Source organism: Oenanthe melanoleuca, chromosome 1, assembly GCF_029582105.1.
Source record: "Oenanthe melanoleuca isolate GR-GAL-2019-014 chromosome 1, OMel1.0, whole genome shotgun sequence".
NCBI lineage: Eukaryota > Metazoa > Chordata > Aves > Passeriformes > Muscicapidae > Oenanthe > Oenanthe melanoleuca.
In genome coordinates this window covers 43,346,605-43,364,438 of record NC_079333.1, presented here as the reverse complement: position 1 = coordinate 43,364,438, position 17,834 = coordinate 43,346,605, and the positions used below count along the sequence as shown (strand labels likewise).

Genomic DNA, 17,834 nt, shown 5'->3' with positions numbered 1-17,834 from the left:
GATGTGATCCATGTCCTGGGTTGATAGCATGTGCTTCTGCAAAACTTTGGTTGTGTTAACAACAGGGGAGTAAAAAAAAAGGAGTGGTTCTGCATCATTAGTTACAACTCATTCCTCTTGCCTATACTAAGGATGTAGACCAGATCTGAGCTTTTTTCAAAGATTATGTTAAACCTATCTACTGAAAAATGAGGAACAAATCAAGCTGAGACAGCACTTTTTTGTTTGAGGGGTTTTGTGACCTGAGACCAATCAAATTACTCTGTTTGTGAAGGAGTTTCTAGGGGACTCTTGAATAGTGACTAGCTTCAGCCTACTGTGCTAAGTAGTCCAGATTGTGTTGTGCAAATTGCTTCCTTTTGTAAACTCTGCAGCTCTCTCACCTGCAAGTCTCTGCTTCTGTGCTGCTGCTGAGCATAATGATCTTAAACAACCAGTGTATGAAGTTTCACTCTCGTTTCACATGTGGGGGGCACGAGGACTGCTGCTAGAACTCCACTGTGAATAAGCTTGTTATGCACACTCAATGACTGGATGCTTCTCTCCAGTAAAGAGTTGGTCTTTTTTGAAAGATGCTTCAGTTCTGCAACTGTCATTCAAGAAGTTACAACCAGTAGCTGAAACTGGGTAGTCAGAAGAGGTAAATGCTCCCTGGGGATCATGCAGATTAATTATGCATAAGTCAAAAAATCCTCCAGGTTACAGAGCTGCTAGTCTAGGAAAATACAAGTGAAATAAACTTAGATTTTCTGACCCACAGAACACACAAAAATTAAGCTGCTGCTGCTTTTTTAGTATCAAAATTAACTCCTGAGAATTCCTTATAGAGAATTATTTAATTTAAATATGTAATTTCAAAAGAGTCATAGGAATTCAAGTTACAAAAGTCATGTGGGCAGTTGGGGAACACTGCAGTGTGCTCTGAGGTAGAAAGAGTTACTATTGCTTCAACACTAAGCTTAGGAATAAGCAGCAACTGGAGTATTTTACTAGGCTGGATTTCAGTGGATCACAAAACACAGCATATCCTTACTGCAGGTGGAAGAGAGACTGTTGCATGAATTGTCAGTAAATAATAAAACAGCCAGTAAAAAGGAAGCTGAACTTAAATGACAGTATAGAAAGCTGGACTCTGCTTGTCATGTGCTTACTGTAGGATTATCTGTTCCTCCTAAGAGCCAGCACTTGTGAAAATGCTCTGTATATCTGCCTGACTCTAATGTAGATGCTTGGGCTCTCCCTAAGCTTTTTGCACATATTAGTGTAATTTAAAAGCCACACATCTTGCCTACAACAGATTAGGTAAGTGCAAGCATCTTAGCCGAGATACCACTCTTTAGGTATAAAGTTTGGAATTTAAAAGCTAATTTGAATCCAGCTTTCCTGTTTCTTCCTTTGTTTTCTCAAGCACTGGTTCAATTTCAGGTGTTACACTAAAGATACATTCTACAAACTGCTCAGTTTTGAAGGAAATTAGGAAGAAGAAAAATTATGTTGATTTGTTATCTGATCTTTTTTTAATTAAGAAAATTGTGCAAAGAATGGCAATTTATTTTTTATTGTTTTGACTGAAACTACATCTAATGATAAATGGATCTGTTCCAAAGTCAGAAAGATTTTGTAATTAATAAACCATTACTTTATACCTCAGGGGTATTCTGAGCTTTTCAGACTTTTGTGAATGGTTTCATCATATAGAATAATCACATAAACCTTACTTGTGATGGAAACAATTGGCAAAGAAGGAAATTGGTAGAGTCATGCTGTCCAAGCTGAGCAACCACTTGAAAGTGATCCAGTCACAATCTGAATTCCAATACTTCTATGCTTTAATAGAAAATTTCATGCCCTTGGAAGTTAGTAGCGGGCTCTTGTGTACTTCTTCATTTTCTTGGAGAACAGGGGCTAAAGATGCTGATGTGCTGTGGAAATTGGCACATCCAAGAGCACATTTGCAGACCAACCATTTTGTTCTGAACAAAGCCTGTGCTGTTTTCAAACACTCTGTCTTAACTTAATACTAGTGTTTAATAAATTGTCTTTCTTTGCGCAAAGCTTTGCCACAGGAAAGCTGCAGAGAATTGTCCAAAGGTAAAATCTAATATTGCTGTCATTATTTAAATATTGTTACTACTACAATTTTTCTAGTCCAGTAATTCATGGCAGGTATTTACATCATCACAGAAGGAAGGAGACTAGTAATCTGTTGCCTATATAAATGTAAGCCATGTAGAGGGAAATGGATATACCTGCGTGCACTTGATCTTAATTGAAATGTGTTTTAGCTTAAAGAAAGCCAGCCGTAGATAAATGGGTGTACTGAATGCGCTAATGGAAAAAATAATGGCAGTAATGCTAAGTAAACAGCTGAGTAAAAATAGCCTTTCTGCTTTCATAATGTTGTTAAAGGTCAACTGCTTGAAAGTGCTGTGATTTTGAGAACATAGAGCTGGAATAGTATTCTAACAAATCCCATTGGCCTTTTGAAATTGGAAGTCTGAAAATAGTTCAGGGTGGAATCGACAATCTGATGTGGGTGGGCGTTGGTTTCTTTATGGTGATTATACTGAATTTGTTGTTTATCACATAGATTTCTGGTGATTCACTTCTACCTGGTCAGACGTGACAAATTTGTTTTGCTAGGTACATGCTGGTTTATTAAACATTAGAGGTCATCAATTGAAAACCTATCCCATGTCTTGTTTAGGACTTGTTCATGACAACCTTTTACATTCAATATACCAGTTGAGAATTAGGTTCAGTATTACTACCTTGTGGCAGGAGTTACACTTCTTTTTCCCCTTTAGAGGAAGTGACTTTGGACATATTTTCCCTATGTCTCTTTGGCTGTGGCTGCACAGTGAAAATTTTCTGGTCTAGAAAATGTTTTGCCTTGCCCCCTACTGTGCATTTGAAAACCACGGATGAACATGTGCACTCACAGTAATGAACATGGGGTAGGGGTACCCATGAGATTCAAATGCTATTGTTTTCCAGTTTAACATGACACCAAAGGAAAGCTGGGCTGCTGCTTTTCGTTCTTGGCAAAAACTGAGGTAAAAGACCTGTAGCAGTCTGGGTGTGGCAGGAAATGTTCAGCAACAATACTGCCTTAGTTGCTAGGAAATGTTAACATATTAATCTCTTTCTCTCTTTTTCCCCAGAATGAATTGCCAGATACCCATGCAAAGTTCCACGTACTATTCCTTTTCTTTGTGGCAGCCATGTTCTTCATCAGCATACTGTCACTCTTCAGCTACCACTGCTGGCTAGTTGGCAAAAACAGATCAACTATAGGTCAGTTCATTGGGATATGGAGCTTTTCCTTGTCCAGAAAAACAACAATTCAGAATTTGAGGCCTACATGATATGTCATCACATATAAGTGGATTTTTTCAATACTGTGCAATAAAAAGCATATTTGGTGGAAGTAATTAAGAGTGAAACAAATGGGAAAATGAAGCCTGTGGGGGCAGCCTTTGCTGGAGCCAAGCATTCAGATTCAGAATGACTGTTCATTTCTTTTGTTTGTATTTTTGAGACCTCTGAGGCACCATGCATTTTTGTTGTGGTTTTAAAATGTGAAGTATGTAACCCAATTGCTACTTGCTACTCTGTTGTTCTAATACTTTGAGTAGCTGGGTAGCCCTTACCAAGGGCTCTCCTGTACATGACCCTGTACTACATTTTGAACTAGATACAAATGAGTGTTCTTAAATCCTGTGAAAGAAAACTGGCCTTATTATTAGGAAGTGGCATATAAAAGTGTGATAAAAATGAAAACACTGATGCACATTTCCTAAATAATAAGAAATTTCCACAATTTTATGCGTAAACATTTTAGATGGCATTGATCAGCATAACCAAGCTATGTGCATTTAATTAAAATATTTGAAGTTCTTGCTAGGAAACACTTGAGAGTGTTTTTTGCAGTGTCTGGGGGGCAGGGACTGATGAGTATTTCTACAACTGAGTAAGTCAAAATCTTCTATCTTTCACTGGAATTTAAATTTCTAACCTCAAAAATAAGTGGGTTGATTAAAAGTAAAATAATTTTCAACTAGAAAAGTTTTGCTAGATTTTTTCTGATTGGTTGACAGGAGAGTTATTTGAATTGGTTTTCTTTTAACATATGTACAGATAAGGAATATTCAGTTTCTTTTTAACTTTGAAGAAAACTTCAACATACTCCTTACCCAAAAGTCAGTGGTCATAATTGGCAACACAGTACTTCATCTGCTTTCTGGATCATGATCATAAAATGACAAGCTATTGGTATGGAGGGAGAGCAATGAGTCCTCTCAGTTCTTGGCCAAGGGTATAACTAGACTAAGTAGAAAAATGATGGTGTTTTGTTATAGCTCATGGTATGTCTGTTTCTAATGTAATAGATTTCATCTTCCTCTGATAGCACTGGATGCTCTTAATTCAGCTTCCTAACTTGGCAGATGTGGAAAAACTTCTTCTGTATGGGCTCAGGTCCAGCAGTGCTTATGGTAAATTACTCCTAAAAGGGAAAGTCTTGTGCTCAAAGAAGGCTGAAGAAGAGCAAGTTACCAAGGAATAAGGGATGTATATGGTTCTCTTTGGCATGCTGATGGTCCTTAGCTTTGTTTCAGTTTTGATGGTACTTAGCTTTGTTTTGTTTAAATATAAAGAGAGAAAGTTGACAAGGTAACTGTTCTGCTTACCTGATTTTCTTATTTTTCACTAACCCTGTGATTTTTTTTCTCTGATTACTTGAGATTATTTTTTCTTCTCCCCAACACCCCCGCCTCAAATATACATCAAGATTGCCTCACCTTGCCCAAAACTGTTTGCAAAGCAGAGAAGTTTGAGTTTGTTTCTTCATGTTCCCTGACTCCTTACAGGTTTAAGGAATTGCATGTTTTTATTTTACAGAAACATTCCGTGCACCCACATTTCGAAATGGTCCTGATAAAAATGGCTTTTCTCTTGGATGCAGCAAAAATCTAAGGGAGGTTTTTGGTGATGAAAAGAAGTATTGGTTACTGCCTATCTTTACCAGGTATTCAGTCTGAACAGTAATGAATTAGGGAATTGATTCCATGACTTCCACCTTGCTTCCCTTTCTACTAAAAAATAAAGCACAGCTGAAAAGCCAACTTTTATATCTGGTACAATAAATATTGGTGCGGGGAAAATGTGCAAGAGAAAATTATCAAACTCTACACAGAGTTTTCATTCAAAGACAGGGAGCTTCTTGACAAGAGCCTTTTAAATGCAGAAATTTTGAAAGCTTTGAGAAGTATATTGCAAAAATTGTACACCTTTTAGTAGTAGTCAGTGATTATAGAGCAGAAATCAGCAACTCAGAGGAGATCAAACAGCTGCATCACAATAACATCAGTTTAAAAACACCCTTTCTTGCCCCTGGAAAAACTTGACAGCTTTCCTTTTGCTGTAGATGACACTTCAGGAATCGGAAGCTGACTAAGAAAGTGCATGTAAATAAAAAACAGATAGGGAGAAAAATCTGATATGATGAAAAATGCTGGATTTAAAATGTCAGCTGGGCCAGCATTAGGCTGGCTTGCTTGATGAAGCAAGACTGAAGTGCTGCCCACTCCCACCAGTACCAGATTTCAGCAGAATGAAGTAGGAACTGTGTTTCAACACTGCTCTTGAGGGGCTGTGTATCAGGTAAAAATGTTGCTGAACCTGTTTGTGAAGCTGAGGTCTGCTATCAAGCAGCACAGCAGCTTGACTCAGCTGTATGCTCAACTACCATGTGTCTAAAGACAGAAGCTCCACTGTAGATGGCTTGATCTGTTTTGCTACCATATTTTATCCTGATAAACTTTAAAAGAAGGCTTAGCTAATTTCAAAATTATGGGTGAAGGGAAAAGCATGGCCACTAGAATGTTATTTATGATACAGATTCTGGGGTTGTAAATACCAGAGTCTTACCATGTGTGCATGCTGGTTTGGGGGAAGATTAGGGCTACAATCTGCAGAAATACATCTGTGTTTCTGAAATCTTGTGCTGTGCACAGCAATCCATACTCAGTGATGGGGTGGGAATCAATTGAGCTCCAAGATTTAATTAATTGACTTCTGATTTAGTGGTAGAATTGCCTTGCTGAAGTCTGGAGTTCAACACTGCACTCAGGTGTAGTTGACTTGGGCCTGCAGCCTTTGCCTTTTGCATGGGTCCTTGTTCAATTCATTTAAGTCAACTACCAACAGTGATTTGAGTCTTTGTTTCTCATTTAGTTTGGGTGATGGATGTAATTTCCCAACTCGTTTGGTGATTATGGATCCAGAGCAACTTGCAGTCTCAAGCCAAAATGAACCTGCCAAAAGGTAACTATAGCACTTAAAATACTGATTTTGTACTGTTTAGTACTTATCTAGAGAAAAAATTAGCTTTTGAATTCTTTATGCTTCTTGTTATCTTCAGAGTAAGTTTGTAAGTATTCAGTGAAGGATAGACTGGATTAAGACTAAAAACTTGACAGTGTCTTGATTTTGTTGTAACAGAGGATAAGGCTCTAAGGAAGCAGTAATACAGAAATTAAGAGAGCTTACTGGCTCTTAACAACAATCAAAAAAAGTCCTAGAGAAGAGTGAATAATTGTCCAGTGGAAAAAAATATTTTGTTTGTTTGTTCATTTGTTTGTTTGCTTGTTTTGGGTTTGGTTTTTTTGTGAAAGGCAAAGTATTATTTGTATTTCATCTCCTTGAGCACGCTTAAACAAATAATGCTGAGACACTTTGCAAGAGAAGTAGATCTCTCATGCTGGGATTTTTAGCTCATTTTTATCCCTCCCAAATTTGCATGTTTTGTATCTTCAATGTGTTTTCAAAGAGACAAGAGTCTCTGTGTGCAGTTTCTGGGGGTGTTTACATTTGCCACTTCAGAAGTCTTCTGCATAGTTTGGTGAATTTGTAAGCTGAAGGTTGTTGCCAACAGCTCTCACCTGAGTTACCAGACATTAGAGGATTCAAAGGCAATATCCAATGCAACATAACCTGTGGAATTTACACAAGAACAGGACCCTTGTGCAAACAACAAAGTATCCTTTTACCTTTGGAAGATTGTTCAGAAGAAGGCCCTGGCATTTGCATGGGATAAGATGGCATTTGGTTGCTCTTCCAGATGGAACTGCGTAGGTTTTCTTTTTAGCTGTGTGGCACTGATATTGTCAGGGTGCCATTTCTTGTGTATCAATCCGTGGGTTTTTTCCATTAGAAGTGAGTGGCCTGTGTCAGGAGTTTATTTTAGACTGATGACTGGAACAAGCCTGTAGAGGAATTAGGGTTGGGGGCAGGCAGCCATTTCCAATTGGCACTGTAGGGATTTGCTTTGCTTTTAAGTAACTTCACTATTCTAAAAATGTCTGAAGCAGCTACTGGTATTACGGAATTCCTGTTGACTTTGCTTACTTTTCAGCTCTGTAGCCAATCAGTCCTTTCCTACTCGACCACTCAGTGAATCACAAAATCGATTGCTATCCAGTGATTGTCAGTGGGTGGAAACTGGCCCTGAAGAGGAAAATGTGAAATCAGGTAGTGGTTTTGTTTGTTGTGGGGTTTCTTTTTTTTACCTTTTCTCTTCTTTTTTTTTTTTTTTTTTTTTTTTTCTTTTTTAAGGCCAAGAAAGGCCTTGGGAATCGGCTGGAGTGGTATAGAAGAAAACATGTTTCATGGAATCAAGTCAGCATGTTTAGAACTAAAGTATCTTGTTTAGAACTAAAGAAACTTGTATCCCATGCTCTGCTCCAGATTTAGTTATTATGTTAAGATGGATAATTCTCACTTTTGCACTTCAGTTCTGAGATTTGGGATCTTTTATGTTTGGTTAAGGGGAGGACAATATTTATGTAAAATAGGCACAACACGATCAAGGTGCTTTCTAGTTTGATATCTCTGCTATTTGTTATGCAAATCTGCAAAAACACATAATTGAGATTCTCTCGCATTCTAGGTGCAAAAAAGCATATTATAGTTTCATTGGAAAGCTGATCTCAGCTAATTACTAACCAACCATCTCAATGAGGAACAGGTAAGACTAACATAATTGATTGCTGTTTCTGTACATGTATGAATAAAAACAGGCATCTTTAAGTCAAAACTCAACTAGTCATGGAATGCAGAGGAGTCCTCTGATGTTGGATGAGTAATAGCAAAGTCTAAACAAAATTCAGAATGGCTGTTGAGAAGGCAAGAATGGGAGTTATGCTGTAGTGCAGGAAACATAGGCTGGCTAGGCCTGGGATGAGTCAGATTAATCCTGTAATTTAGATTGAAGTGGGTAGTGCTGGATTTGTTACCTGGCCAGGGAAAAGAATCTGATGCTAAATACAATTCTGAGATGAAACACAGTCTTGAGGAAGAGCTCCTTCAATGTCTTTTTCTTAGTCATATGTTGGTGAGCCATGTTCTGCTCTTTAGGAAGCTGCATGTGCACAAGGAAGGAAAGTCAGTAAGTGAATAAAGGTCTCTACATACAGACTGCTCTGTCATATTTGGAACTGACAGTGATTTCTGGAATGTTTTTTGCAGTGAGTGCTGGTGCATATATGAACCTTCTCTTGGTGTATTTCCAATGACTAAATTAGACTTCTTTTGTGTTGACTTTCTGCTGTGGTGAGCTTATAAGCTTCCATTAAGATTTTCTGTCTGTAAAAGAAACAAATCCTATTCAGTCAACTAACAGCTGTAGAATCTAGAGCTGACTCATTATCCCCTTCCTCTTTTCTTGTTGTTGTGGGTTTTTTGGTGGGGGGGGATATTTTTGCTAGTAATTCACATTTTTATCAGAAATGAAGCACTACATTTGAATTTACTAATCTCAGTAATTTTAGGATTACTTTTTTTTTTTAAAGTCTTCTGGCCTAGAATTACAGTTTTGGGATGGGGTTGGTTTGTTTTCAAGGAAAAAAATCTTTCTAAAAGGTCCTTGTGGGTGATGGTGTGATGCTTGGGCTGATGTTGGTCAGACTGCTCAGTGTAAACTCATACAAAACCAACATTAGACTAGTTAGTTACAAATTCTGAAAAACCTACTCAACCATGAGAACTCACCAATGGTGAGTTTCCCCTTTCCAACCTTTCTTAATGCTATATAAATGTGCAAAAGAATATCGCAAGTAAGGGGTTCCTTTCAGCCTCCAGCTATATAAAACCTAATCTGATCTAAATAGGTTACGAAGGCTTTTCTGTTCTTCTTGGAGTGGAATAGAAGTTTCTGAGAGCAGCTCATCCCAGCAGCCTTTGATAGGGTATTATAGAAAGATCTTAATCTCTCTTTCCACTGACCTAGAGAGGGAGCATAGATGACTGTTTTAAGCTAGACAATTAATTGGTAATAGTTTCAGATTAATTTCTTTTTTATCCTCCCTCTCTTCCTAAAGTGAGGCCAGATTTAATAAAGGAAAAATTTGTACTTTGTGTTACACTTGCCTAAACTACGTTAGTTTTAAAAATTTTATAAATAAAAGTGGATAATTGTACCCAATGCAAAAGCATTTGTGTATGTGTTGCCTTAAATTATCTCAGTAATACAATGTTTGAACCATTCTGAGTTCACTGGGATTTGATTGCAGTTTAGGCTAAGATGGTTAATTCCAGTCCTGCATTTCTAGGCACCTATACATTAGCTGTGAGATCCAGCATCTGTTCAATGCATTTCCATAATACCCTGTAACAAGACAATAGTTGTATTTTTAAATTTTGGGCCCATAACACACAGCAGAAGCAAAGTCATGGCTTATTCTAGTGTACAGAGCTTGACTTGGAGAAGGCAACCAGTTCCTCAGCCTCACCTAGGCAACTAACATTTGTGTCCTCATATCTATCAATTTAATTGAAGAATTGAATTGCCAGTCAGGGAACCAGGATACTTTAGATGCAGATCAGTGGTGATGGATTGATGTTCTTAGCACTGATAAGCTTCTAAAACATAAGAAGTGTGAAACAAAAACCCACACCTCCCAGAAGGCTATATCTGAGTTGAAGTTGCCTTAACTACTTACCTTAATCAGAAGTCTGAAAATCATTTTACCCAGGTGCATTTGTGTAATGCACTATGATGTGTTTTTTCAAAGCGAATTGGATAATTCCATTAATTATGTTTTTTTGTTTCACTAGGTTTCTGCAACACATTTTGAGCTTGAATATTACTTAATTTTGTTTGGAAAAAGTTGAGCAGATCAAAATGGAACATGAACATTTTAGGAAGAGACAAGAAATTCAAGTTTCTGCACAGTACAATGGATTCTTGTAAGCACTATTGCAGAGCAGGGAAGTTAAGACAGATGCCTTAAGATTCTTAATGTGCATTTATGCAACACTGAATTATATACTGCTATCAAAGGGCCAGATCCAGAAGTGCCCTGCTTGGATGCACAAGGTCCAGAGTGGGAACTATGCATTTCTTTTATGCTGCAGTGGTGGGGGTAGATTGCAGAGACTCCTACCTCCTCACGGGCAAACTTCATACCTTAGGCACTGCAGAAGTCACTTCCATAGCAGGTCTCCAGAGTACAGAAGGAAAGAAAAAAAGGAAAAGGAAGAAAAAAAAAAAGTCAGCCAAGAGCATGGTCAGCAAGTCTGAAGTGGGAGTATACATAGTTCAGATGCCAGGTGATGGGGAAGGGACTGGATGATGTCTTCTCCTCTCTTCCTATTAACCAGTCTACCCCATGATCACAGCTCTCCAAGTCTTTTGGGACTGAGGGTTCCTTTTACTAGCTGTGCTTTGGGTCAAGGCAATGCCAACAACATAAAAGCCTTTAACTTGGGTGTTGCTTTTTTGCTATAGGATTGAGCTTCATCATCATTTTAACTTGATTTATTTAACCATACCAAGGACAGAGCTCAAAGAGGAAAACTTGGGTTTTAGTTGAAAAAAGCATAGATTATTGTTTTCCAACAATTGTCAGTCAGCATACAAGGAAAAGGCAGTCCAAAAAGGAATTAACTGTTCTTACATTTTCTGTTTGCTGTGTTCTGTGTGAGACAGCAACAAAATGGTAAAGTACCCCTGAGAAAAATCATTTTGCAATTGTGTGTTGCTAGAAAACAGAACCAGCAGAGTACTGCTTTTTCCATGGGACTCTTGATGGTTTATAAATACTGGTTTATACTTTTGTTTTATCTTTTTAATAATGTTTTATTGGTTCTAATACAAATATCAGGTACTTAAAAGAAGATTAGTGTTGGATCATAGATCTGTGTTAGCACACTGAAAAATTAGTCTCCCACTTTCAATTGATACTGAAATTGCTAAAGACCAATGGCTTTGTGCAGCAATGTACCTGTTCAAAAAAAGGCAAAATGTGTTTCCTGTGTGAGGAATCAAGTCCATCCCATCTTTAGCTCAAGACCTACAGCAAACAACATGGTTTGCTTTTTTTTCCTCACTCCTCTACAGAGAAGACTTCTAACTCATCTTTGGGTGGTATTGGAATTTTGCACCTGGAAAAAGTGACTTTTTCTTTCTGTAAGTTTTCTGATGTTCAGCTGATGCTGATTGCAAACAGATGTGAGCCCTTTTGATACAGACTGAAGGTAGTAGTCAAATTGATGATCAAATCCAAAATAACCTATTTGGTTTGCCTCCCAGACTGATTGCTACTTGAGTTAAATATGTTTATGATGAAAATACTAAGGTATTAAGTATTCTGTAAGGTTTAAAATAAGTATTTTTTGTCTTTGGATATAATAAATTTTTCTTAAATATTAATCTTCTGGAACAAGAACTCTTTGAGAACCTATGAACATGATTTCACTGTTGGATGTTCTTGAGACAGAAGCAATGGTCCAAACTTGCATGTTTTATAAAAGTTGCAGAATGTTTCTTCAAACTTTGTACAAGAAATTTTGCATTTGCTAATTCCAAAACATAGAAAAACATTTGCTACACATTGATCTGAAAGGTTTAGCTTTCTCTTCTCAAATGTTAAGTGAGAAGTGCCCATCTTAACATAAGCTCTCAGCAGTATTGCACCAGCAAAATTTCTTGGGGAAGGTAACAGAGAAGGAAGACTGCACATTCAAATGGATTGTTCTGAATACGAAAATTTGCAGCCCCAAACACTGGTGGAACTGTCATGGAGGGCCTGGGATATCATCTGGCTTTTCTGCATCCATGTATTATAACTGAAATAACTCATCCATGCACAGACATCATCTAGCAGAACTATAAGCAAAATGTATGTCAGAGTCCTAAGTATTCCTGAGTCAGCAATATGGTCTCTGCTCCCCCCACTCACTCCCCAAAATGCTTCATATACGCCCCCCCCATGAATATATGTACCCTGTAGGCCAACATCAGGGGAACTTGTTTGATTTCTTTAGTCAGGATAGTGAGTCTACAGGAAAAACTGCAAGTAAGCAGTCTGGGCTATCTCCATGTGCATTTTCTAGAGAGTGCTTCTCTTCTGAAACCACTCCTTTGTATATCTGATGGACATTTTCATGAGGAACTGATATTTCTGACAAGTTTATGCAGATCACAGGAATATTTTGTCCTAGATTTTTCTTCATATTTGAGGTAAACAGAGCAGTGGTTTTAGAATAATCCCGAGGCCAGAGTTAGCAGTGGCCTTAGGATAATTCCGAGGCCAGAGTTACTGTTGGTGTAAAAACAAGTATTACGAAAGTTACTTTGACAAATATGAAACATAGTAAAATGATTCAAAGATGATTCTCCCCATTCACCACCCCCAACCCCTTTTATATTTTCCCCTGGGGACTAAGAAACCCCAGGCTGATTTAAAGGAATTAGGTTCTCTAAGGGAACTGTACTGCTGAACTCCTAAGGGCATGCCAGTGAATGGGATGGGGGGGTTAGGTTTTCCTAACCTAGGCATGCCTGGGCTTTGGGGGAGGTATCATGGCTAAGGCAGCAGAATGTCATCCTGTGTCTTTGGGTTCTGTCCTGAGTGCTCCCTAGGCTGTGCTGTGCCAGAAAGTCCATGAGGGAGCAGGATGGCTCTCTGGCTGTTGTGTTCTTGCCAGCAGAGGCAGGGGCTGCAGCAAGGGGGCACTTTTGGCCCATGGTCAGGAGATCAGAAGGGGGGTAGATCCTGAGAAAATAACTGTTTAGGGTGTTAGGCCATGTTGTACATGCTGGCCTTGTGCTTTAACCTACTCTGTATCAGGGAGTCTTGAAAATACCTAGGTTGTCATTAAAAATAGCAGCCCTTAAGCTTTTAGATCCATTAAAGTAATGACTACTATAAGCCCTGTGTAGTAGTTATTGTAGGATAGTTGGCATTGGCTGCAATTAGAAAATGCTTTCATTTTTCTTACTGCTTTTCTCTTTTAAAAAAATCTACATAATTTCAAAAATAAAAAAAAGTGGCTTTAAATTCACAGTTTGAGGACAGAAGCCTGACGGAGGATTTCAGTGCAATTTATCCTCCATTTTTCTGCAATGTCTTGAAACAAACCAATCCCTGTGAATATGAGGCAGGAAAATCCATAAATAGAAATTACTTAAAACTACACAATACTGGGGTTTTTTTTACTGTTATTTAGTCACAGAATGTACAACACATATGTCATTGCTGTGCCTACCAAAAGCGTATTATGGGAGGAGGGCAGGAAGAGGAGTAGGTTTCTGTCGTTAATTGACTTCCTACAGTATTATTTTGAGACAAGTCGGATGTGATTAAAAACCTCCATTTTAAATAATCTGAGAGTTACTTTAGAGAAAGTTTGGGCACTTCTGTTTTTAGTGATTTGAATAGAAATCATGGTAACCTTTTTGTTAAAGCTGTCTCTTGAGTGTGGAATTTGCAAGTACCAAGCTACTTTTGGTATGCTCTTCTTACAAACTGGTCCTGTTCTCCAGAGTGCTGAATACTTACAGTTTTCAGGTACTGTTTCTTTCCTTTGGTCTTGTGTGATTCTTCTTTATTAATTTTAAATCTTTTGGGTTGGGATAAATTTCAATACCACTGAGGATGAACACAAGGACTTAATGATCTAGCTGAAGTATGGTCCAGTTGTAGCTAAGCAGAGCCCCAAGAGGAGGCAAACTGCAGCATTTGCAGCAGTGTTAATGTCTGGCAGATTTACTGCAGTAAATGCACTGATTCTGACACAGATTGACCAAATCTGCCTGATCTGGAGCACTGACTGACCAGAATTTTATTTAAAAGTTAAATAACAACAAAACCATGACAGCTTTGAGCTTCATAGTGTATGTTCTCCAAGGACACCCTCTAAAATTGTGTCTGACTGGGGGATATGATTGTGCATTTAGAGAGGCTCCAAACAGCAGTTACTTTTAGCTCACAAACATGTCTTTTTGCAGTACCTAAAAAAAAACAGCAAGGTGAGCAGCTTCAGAGGCTCTGCTATCCCTAAATGGCACCAAAGAGAGCAGCTGCACATGAAGTGATTTAGTACTGAGCACATTTGTTACACTCATTTCTATCAATTTATTTTGTATATAGAGCTTTTTATACACATTTTTAATTATGTAACTATCATGAAATGTCATGAAGCTATGAGTTGTGGTTTGTTTTAATGCAGATTAAAACTGGTGTTTGGCCATTTGTTTTCTGACGCTATTACTTGAATTTGTTTCCCTTAGGTAGTGAAGTCTGATAATGTTTACAGGATCACTTTCTTTGGTTTTGGGAGGTTTCCCCATCTTTCTTCCTAGCCCCTGTCCTAAGAAACAGAGAGCTCATGCTCAGCAGTCAGACAGATCTATCAGAGATTAAGTATTTTTATTACTTTAATTGTCACCAAAGCATTGGGGTGACATGCTGATTCTCTTCTGTTTATACTGCTTAGCTGGCAAGACACTTAGCATGGTACTCTGAATTCTCCTGTCCCTTATCCTGGTATCAGCTTTATTGTGGGAAACTTAAATCTTCCTGAACAATGATTTACAATCATGAAGCTATCCCAGAAAGAGGCAGCATTCCTGCTGTTAAGTCTGTTCTGTTTTTAATTTAGATGAATAAAACATCCCTGGGTTATCTCTGCATTTCCTTTTGTATTTGCCAGCAAGGGTCATCAACATTTGCACTAATCACAATGTCCCAGCTGTTTCACTCCACAAAGTTATTTTTAATTGTGCTGCCTAAACTTGTAATGAGCGGTATTTAAGTTTACGAGGACGTGTAAAAGATACCTGTAATAATGATGCACTTACTGTGTTTTTTTTGTACGTTACAGATAGGACTCATCCTATGCACAGAGAAAACGTTGCCATTTATAGTTTAATACTTGAAGTAACTTTTTGAAACGGGCTTTTATAAATTAATTAAATACAAAATCACATTGCTTTGCCTGGAAGTTCCTTCATGTTTTAATTGTATTTGCAATTTCCCTGTATGTATACTTTTCCATAAAGTTCTCTTAAGCCATTTATAACCAATGAAAGTGCATTCAATATTTTGTACATCAGTGTTCAGACCTGTTCATACTTCTCTGAAGCATAATCCATGTTTAATAAAAAAGTACCATTTTAAGCCTCTTTTCCAAAGTGATATGAATGGACTTGACACTTGAATTCATCAGTGAATGCAACATCAACTTAATAAAAGTATGTGAAAGAATCTGTAAAGTGCTCAGCTGTAGCATCTGTGTATTAGATCAGCGAGAAAAACTGCCTACATGGGAAACACTGCACCATTGCTCCAGTTTTTACACTCCAGCTGCAACAAACCTAAGATTACACTCACTCTTGACACATCTTCCAGGTCACTGGGTCTTGTGGGGAAATAAAAAGCCTGAATTATGGCTAACTCTTATTCCTTCAGGACACTGGGCCTGACTTAGAAGTCAATTGCTCAAACAGGAATCAGCCATGTTCCTTTTAGATCAGGAGCAATCTCTGTAAGAGAGCTGTAAGACCCAAGGTGACACTGACATGACAATGACACTGGCAGTTAAAATCAACAATTCTTTCCAGAAAGTTTATTAAAAAATGGAACATTTTATAACATTACACGAATTCTGGCCCTCATCCCCCTGTTTCTGCAGTTCTAGTTCCCCTTGGTCCTTGCATGCCTGATGGCAAGTGTCCTAGTTGTGTCTCAAATACTGGTGTACACAGAACAATCCCTGAGGAAGGGAGAGAGCCCAAGCCATGTGGCTAGTACCAGCAGGTGAGTCCTTTCAACACAGCAGGAGTGTTCTCCAGGCTTTCAGAAGGCAATCACTGAAGCTATAAACTAGGTTATCTATCACCACCACTGCACCTGGTAACTTGCTGTTTAAGCCCTTAAGAACAGAGGGTGGGCAGATGGTAGAGAGCCACACAAAGAACTTAGCTCTAACAAAGCAATAATAAGAAAACATACACTGTTCCAGAGAACTACTTTTAATGTAGTATTTCGTACACCATAGCACAGTCTCATTTGTCACCCACCCTAATTACAGTGAATTGCCATAATAGGTATGACAGCAGATCCCAGAGTAGTGCATGACATGTGCCAAACAGAAATATGCTGTACTGTTCAACATGTCCATTTCTTTGACACATTTAAGTGGTTTAAATGATCGCTGATGTATCTGTGCTCAGGAAACCTGGCTTGTTTCAGGCTTTTGAAAGCTTCCCACTTGGCACGTCTCTCTTCTGCGTTGTGTTTGTATTCCTGTTCCTGTGTCAGGTAAGGTTGGCTGAGCCAATATTCATTCTCTGCTTCGATTTCCAACCTTCGGATCATTGCTTGCTTCATCGAAATGGTAACCTCTCTCGGTCGCCTGTACTTCCCAATCCATTGTTTTCCAGGAATTCTCTTCCGCAGTAATACTGTTGTTAAAAACATTTTGCCTTAAAACAAAGAGGAATATAAAATAGTCATTACCTTAGGTACAAAAATAAAACTTTGACAGGAAAGATCAGAAGCTCTGCACTTTACTGCCTTTTAGCTGACTGGTTTGAAGGCTCAAGCTCAGAACCTGGTACTCACAAACCATCACACACAGCAGGCAGCACAAGGCCAGATACACTGGAAACTTAAGAACCCGAGAAGGGGAAATGAAATCTATGTAGCTTAAGAATTTATTCAGTTATCCTTTCACTGCAATTAAAGCATATCCTCCATAAATTATTTAAGAAAAATCCAGTCATAGATACTCCAGAATGAAGGGTTCACTTTGCTTTTGCCTTCTTCAAATAGCTGTGTTGTCAAAACAAGAGTTATTTCCAGCTCTGTCTTCTGGATCCAAATCTGGCATTTCCTCAGCATTAGGTTTTGAACTACAGTCTCTCCATATGCTTATTAGTGTGTAATTACCTAGTCTTGTATCCTGACCAAAAGGAAATCTGGTTGGTAGATCAAAACAATCTCCTGAATTAGACCAAGTGCGTAAGCGGAAAGCGCCAACACGCTGGCTGTAAGGGGCAGGAAAGGCCCAGTGACGTTTAGACTTTACACAAGTGCTCTTCGTTAACCTGTTCATTAGTCCCAAACCCGTTAATGCCCAGGTTTCGCATTTCATCAGCTTTAGGGAATCACAGAATAGGCGAGTTGGACAGGACCCACAAGGATCACGGAGTCCAAGCGGCCCTGCACACGACCCCCCCCGGAGCCACACCATGTGCCCGACAGAGCTGTTCAAACCCCTCCTGAACTCTGCCGGCCTCGGTGCCGGGACCAAGCCACACGCACTTCTACCGCGGCACACACCAGCACTGCCGCTAACAGAGGCCAACCCACCCCGTTCGCACGGTGCAGCTGCCCGATTCAGAAGCGAAGCGGCGGGGATGCGCGGGGCCCCGCCGCCCCAGCTCCATCCCGGCCTCACTCACCGCGGAGCCCCGGCGCTGCGGACCCGCAGGAGCCAAGATGGCGGCGGCGGGGCGGGCGGGCGCGCGGCTCTCGCGGGAGGCG

General features: G+C 39.0%; 2 protein-coding genes across 7 annotated transcripts in view; one reads left to right on the top strand and one right to left on the bottom strand.

The window, feature by feature from the left end:
- Nucleotides 1-15,464, top strand: part of ZDHHC20 (zinc finger DHHC-type palmitoyltransferase 20) — a 48,871-nt gene extending 33,407 nt beyond the window's left edge. For 4 of the 5 annotated variants that reach the window (XM_056501394.1, XM_056501377.1, XM_056501402.1 and 1 more), the window contains 6 exons: nt 3,165-3,297; nt 4,903-5,029; nt 6,238-6,327; nt 7,418-7,533; nt 7,952-8,029; nt 10,117-10,137. In XM_056501394.1, coding sequence (XP_056357369.1) covers nt 3,165-3,297; nt 4,903-5,029; nt 6,238-6,327; nt 7,418-7,533; nt 7,952-7,989 — 504 coding nt within the window. In that variant the 3' untranslated portion in view covers nt 7,990-8,029; nt 10,117-10,137. Of the gene's footprint in view, nt 1-3,164; nt 3,298-4,902; nt 5,030-6,237; nt 6,328-7,417; nt 7,534-7,951; nt 8,030-10,116 lie in introns of all 5 variants that reach the window. The other variant, XM_056501385.1, reaches the window with a different exon arrangement.
- Nucleotides 15,465-16,302: 838 nt separating this feature from the next.
- MRPL57 (mitochondrial ribosomal protein L57) lies at nt 16,303-17,832 on the bottom strand. 2 transcript variants are annotated; one of them, XM_056501433.1, is made up of 2 exons: nt 17,753-17,832; nt 16,303-16,771 (listed from the first exon to the last, which is right to left on the bottom strand). In XM_056501433.1, the coding sequence occupies exon 2, from the start codon at nt 16,764-16,766 to the stop codon at nt 16,455-16,457; it is 312 nt and encodes a 103-aa protein (XP_056357408.1). In that variant the 5' UTR covers nt 16,767-16,771; nt 17,753-17,832; the 3' UTR covers nt 16,303-16,454. The 2 variants fall into 2 exon arrangements, with proteins under 2 accessions (XP_056357408.1, XP_056357399.1); XM_056501424.1 differs by lacking the exon at nt 17,753-17,832 and adding an exon at nt 17,238-17,621.
- Nucleotides 17,833-17,834: the final 2 nt, after the last annotated feature.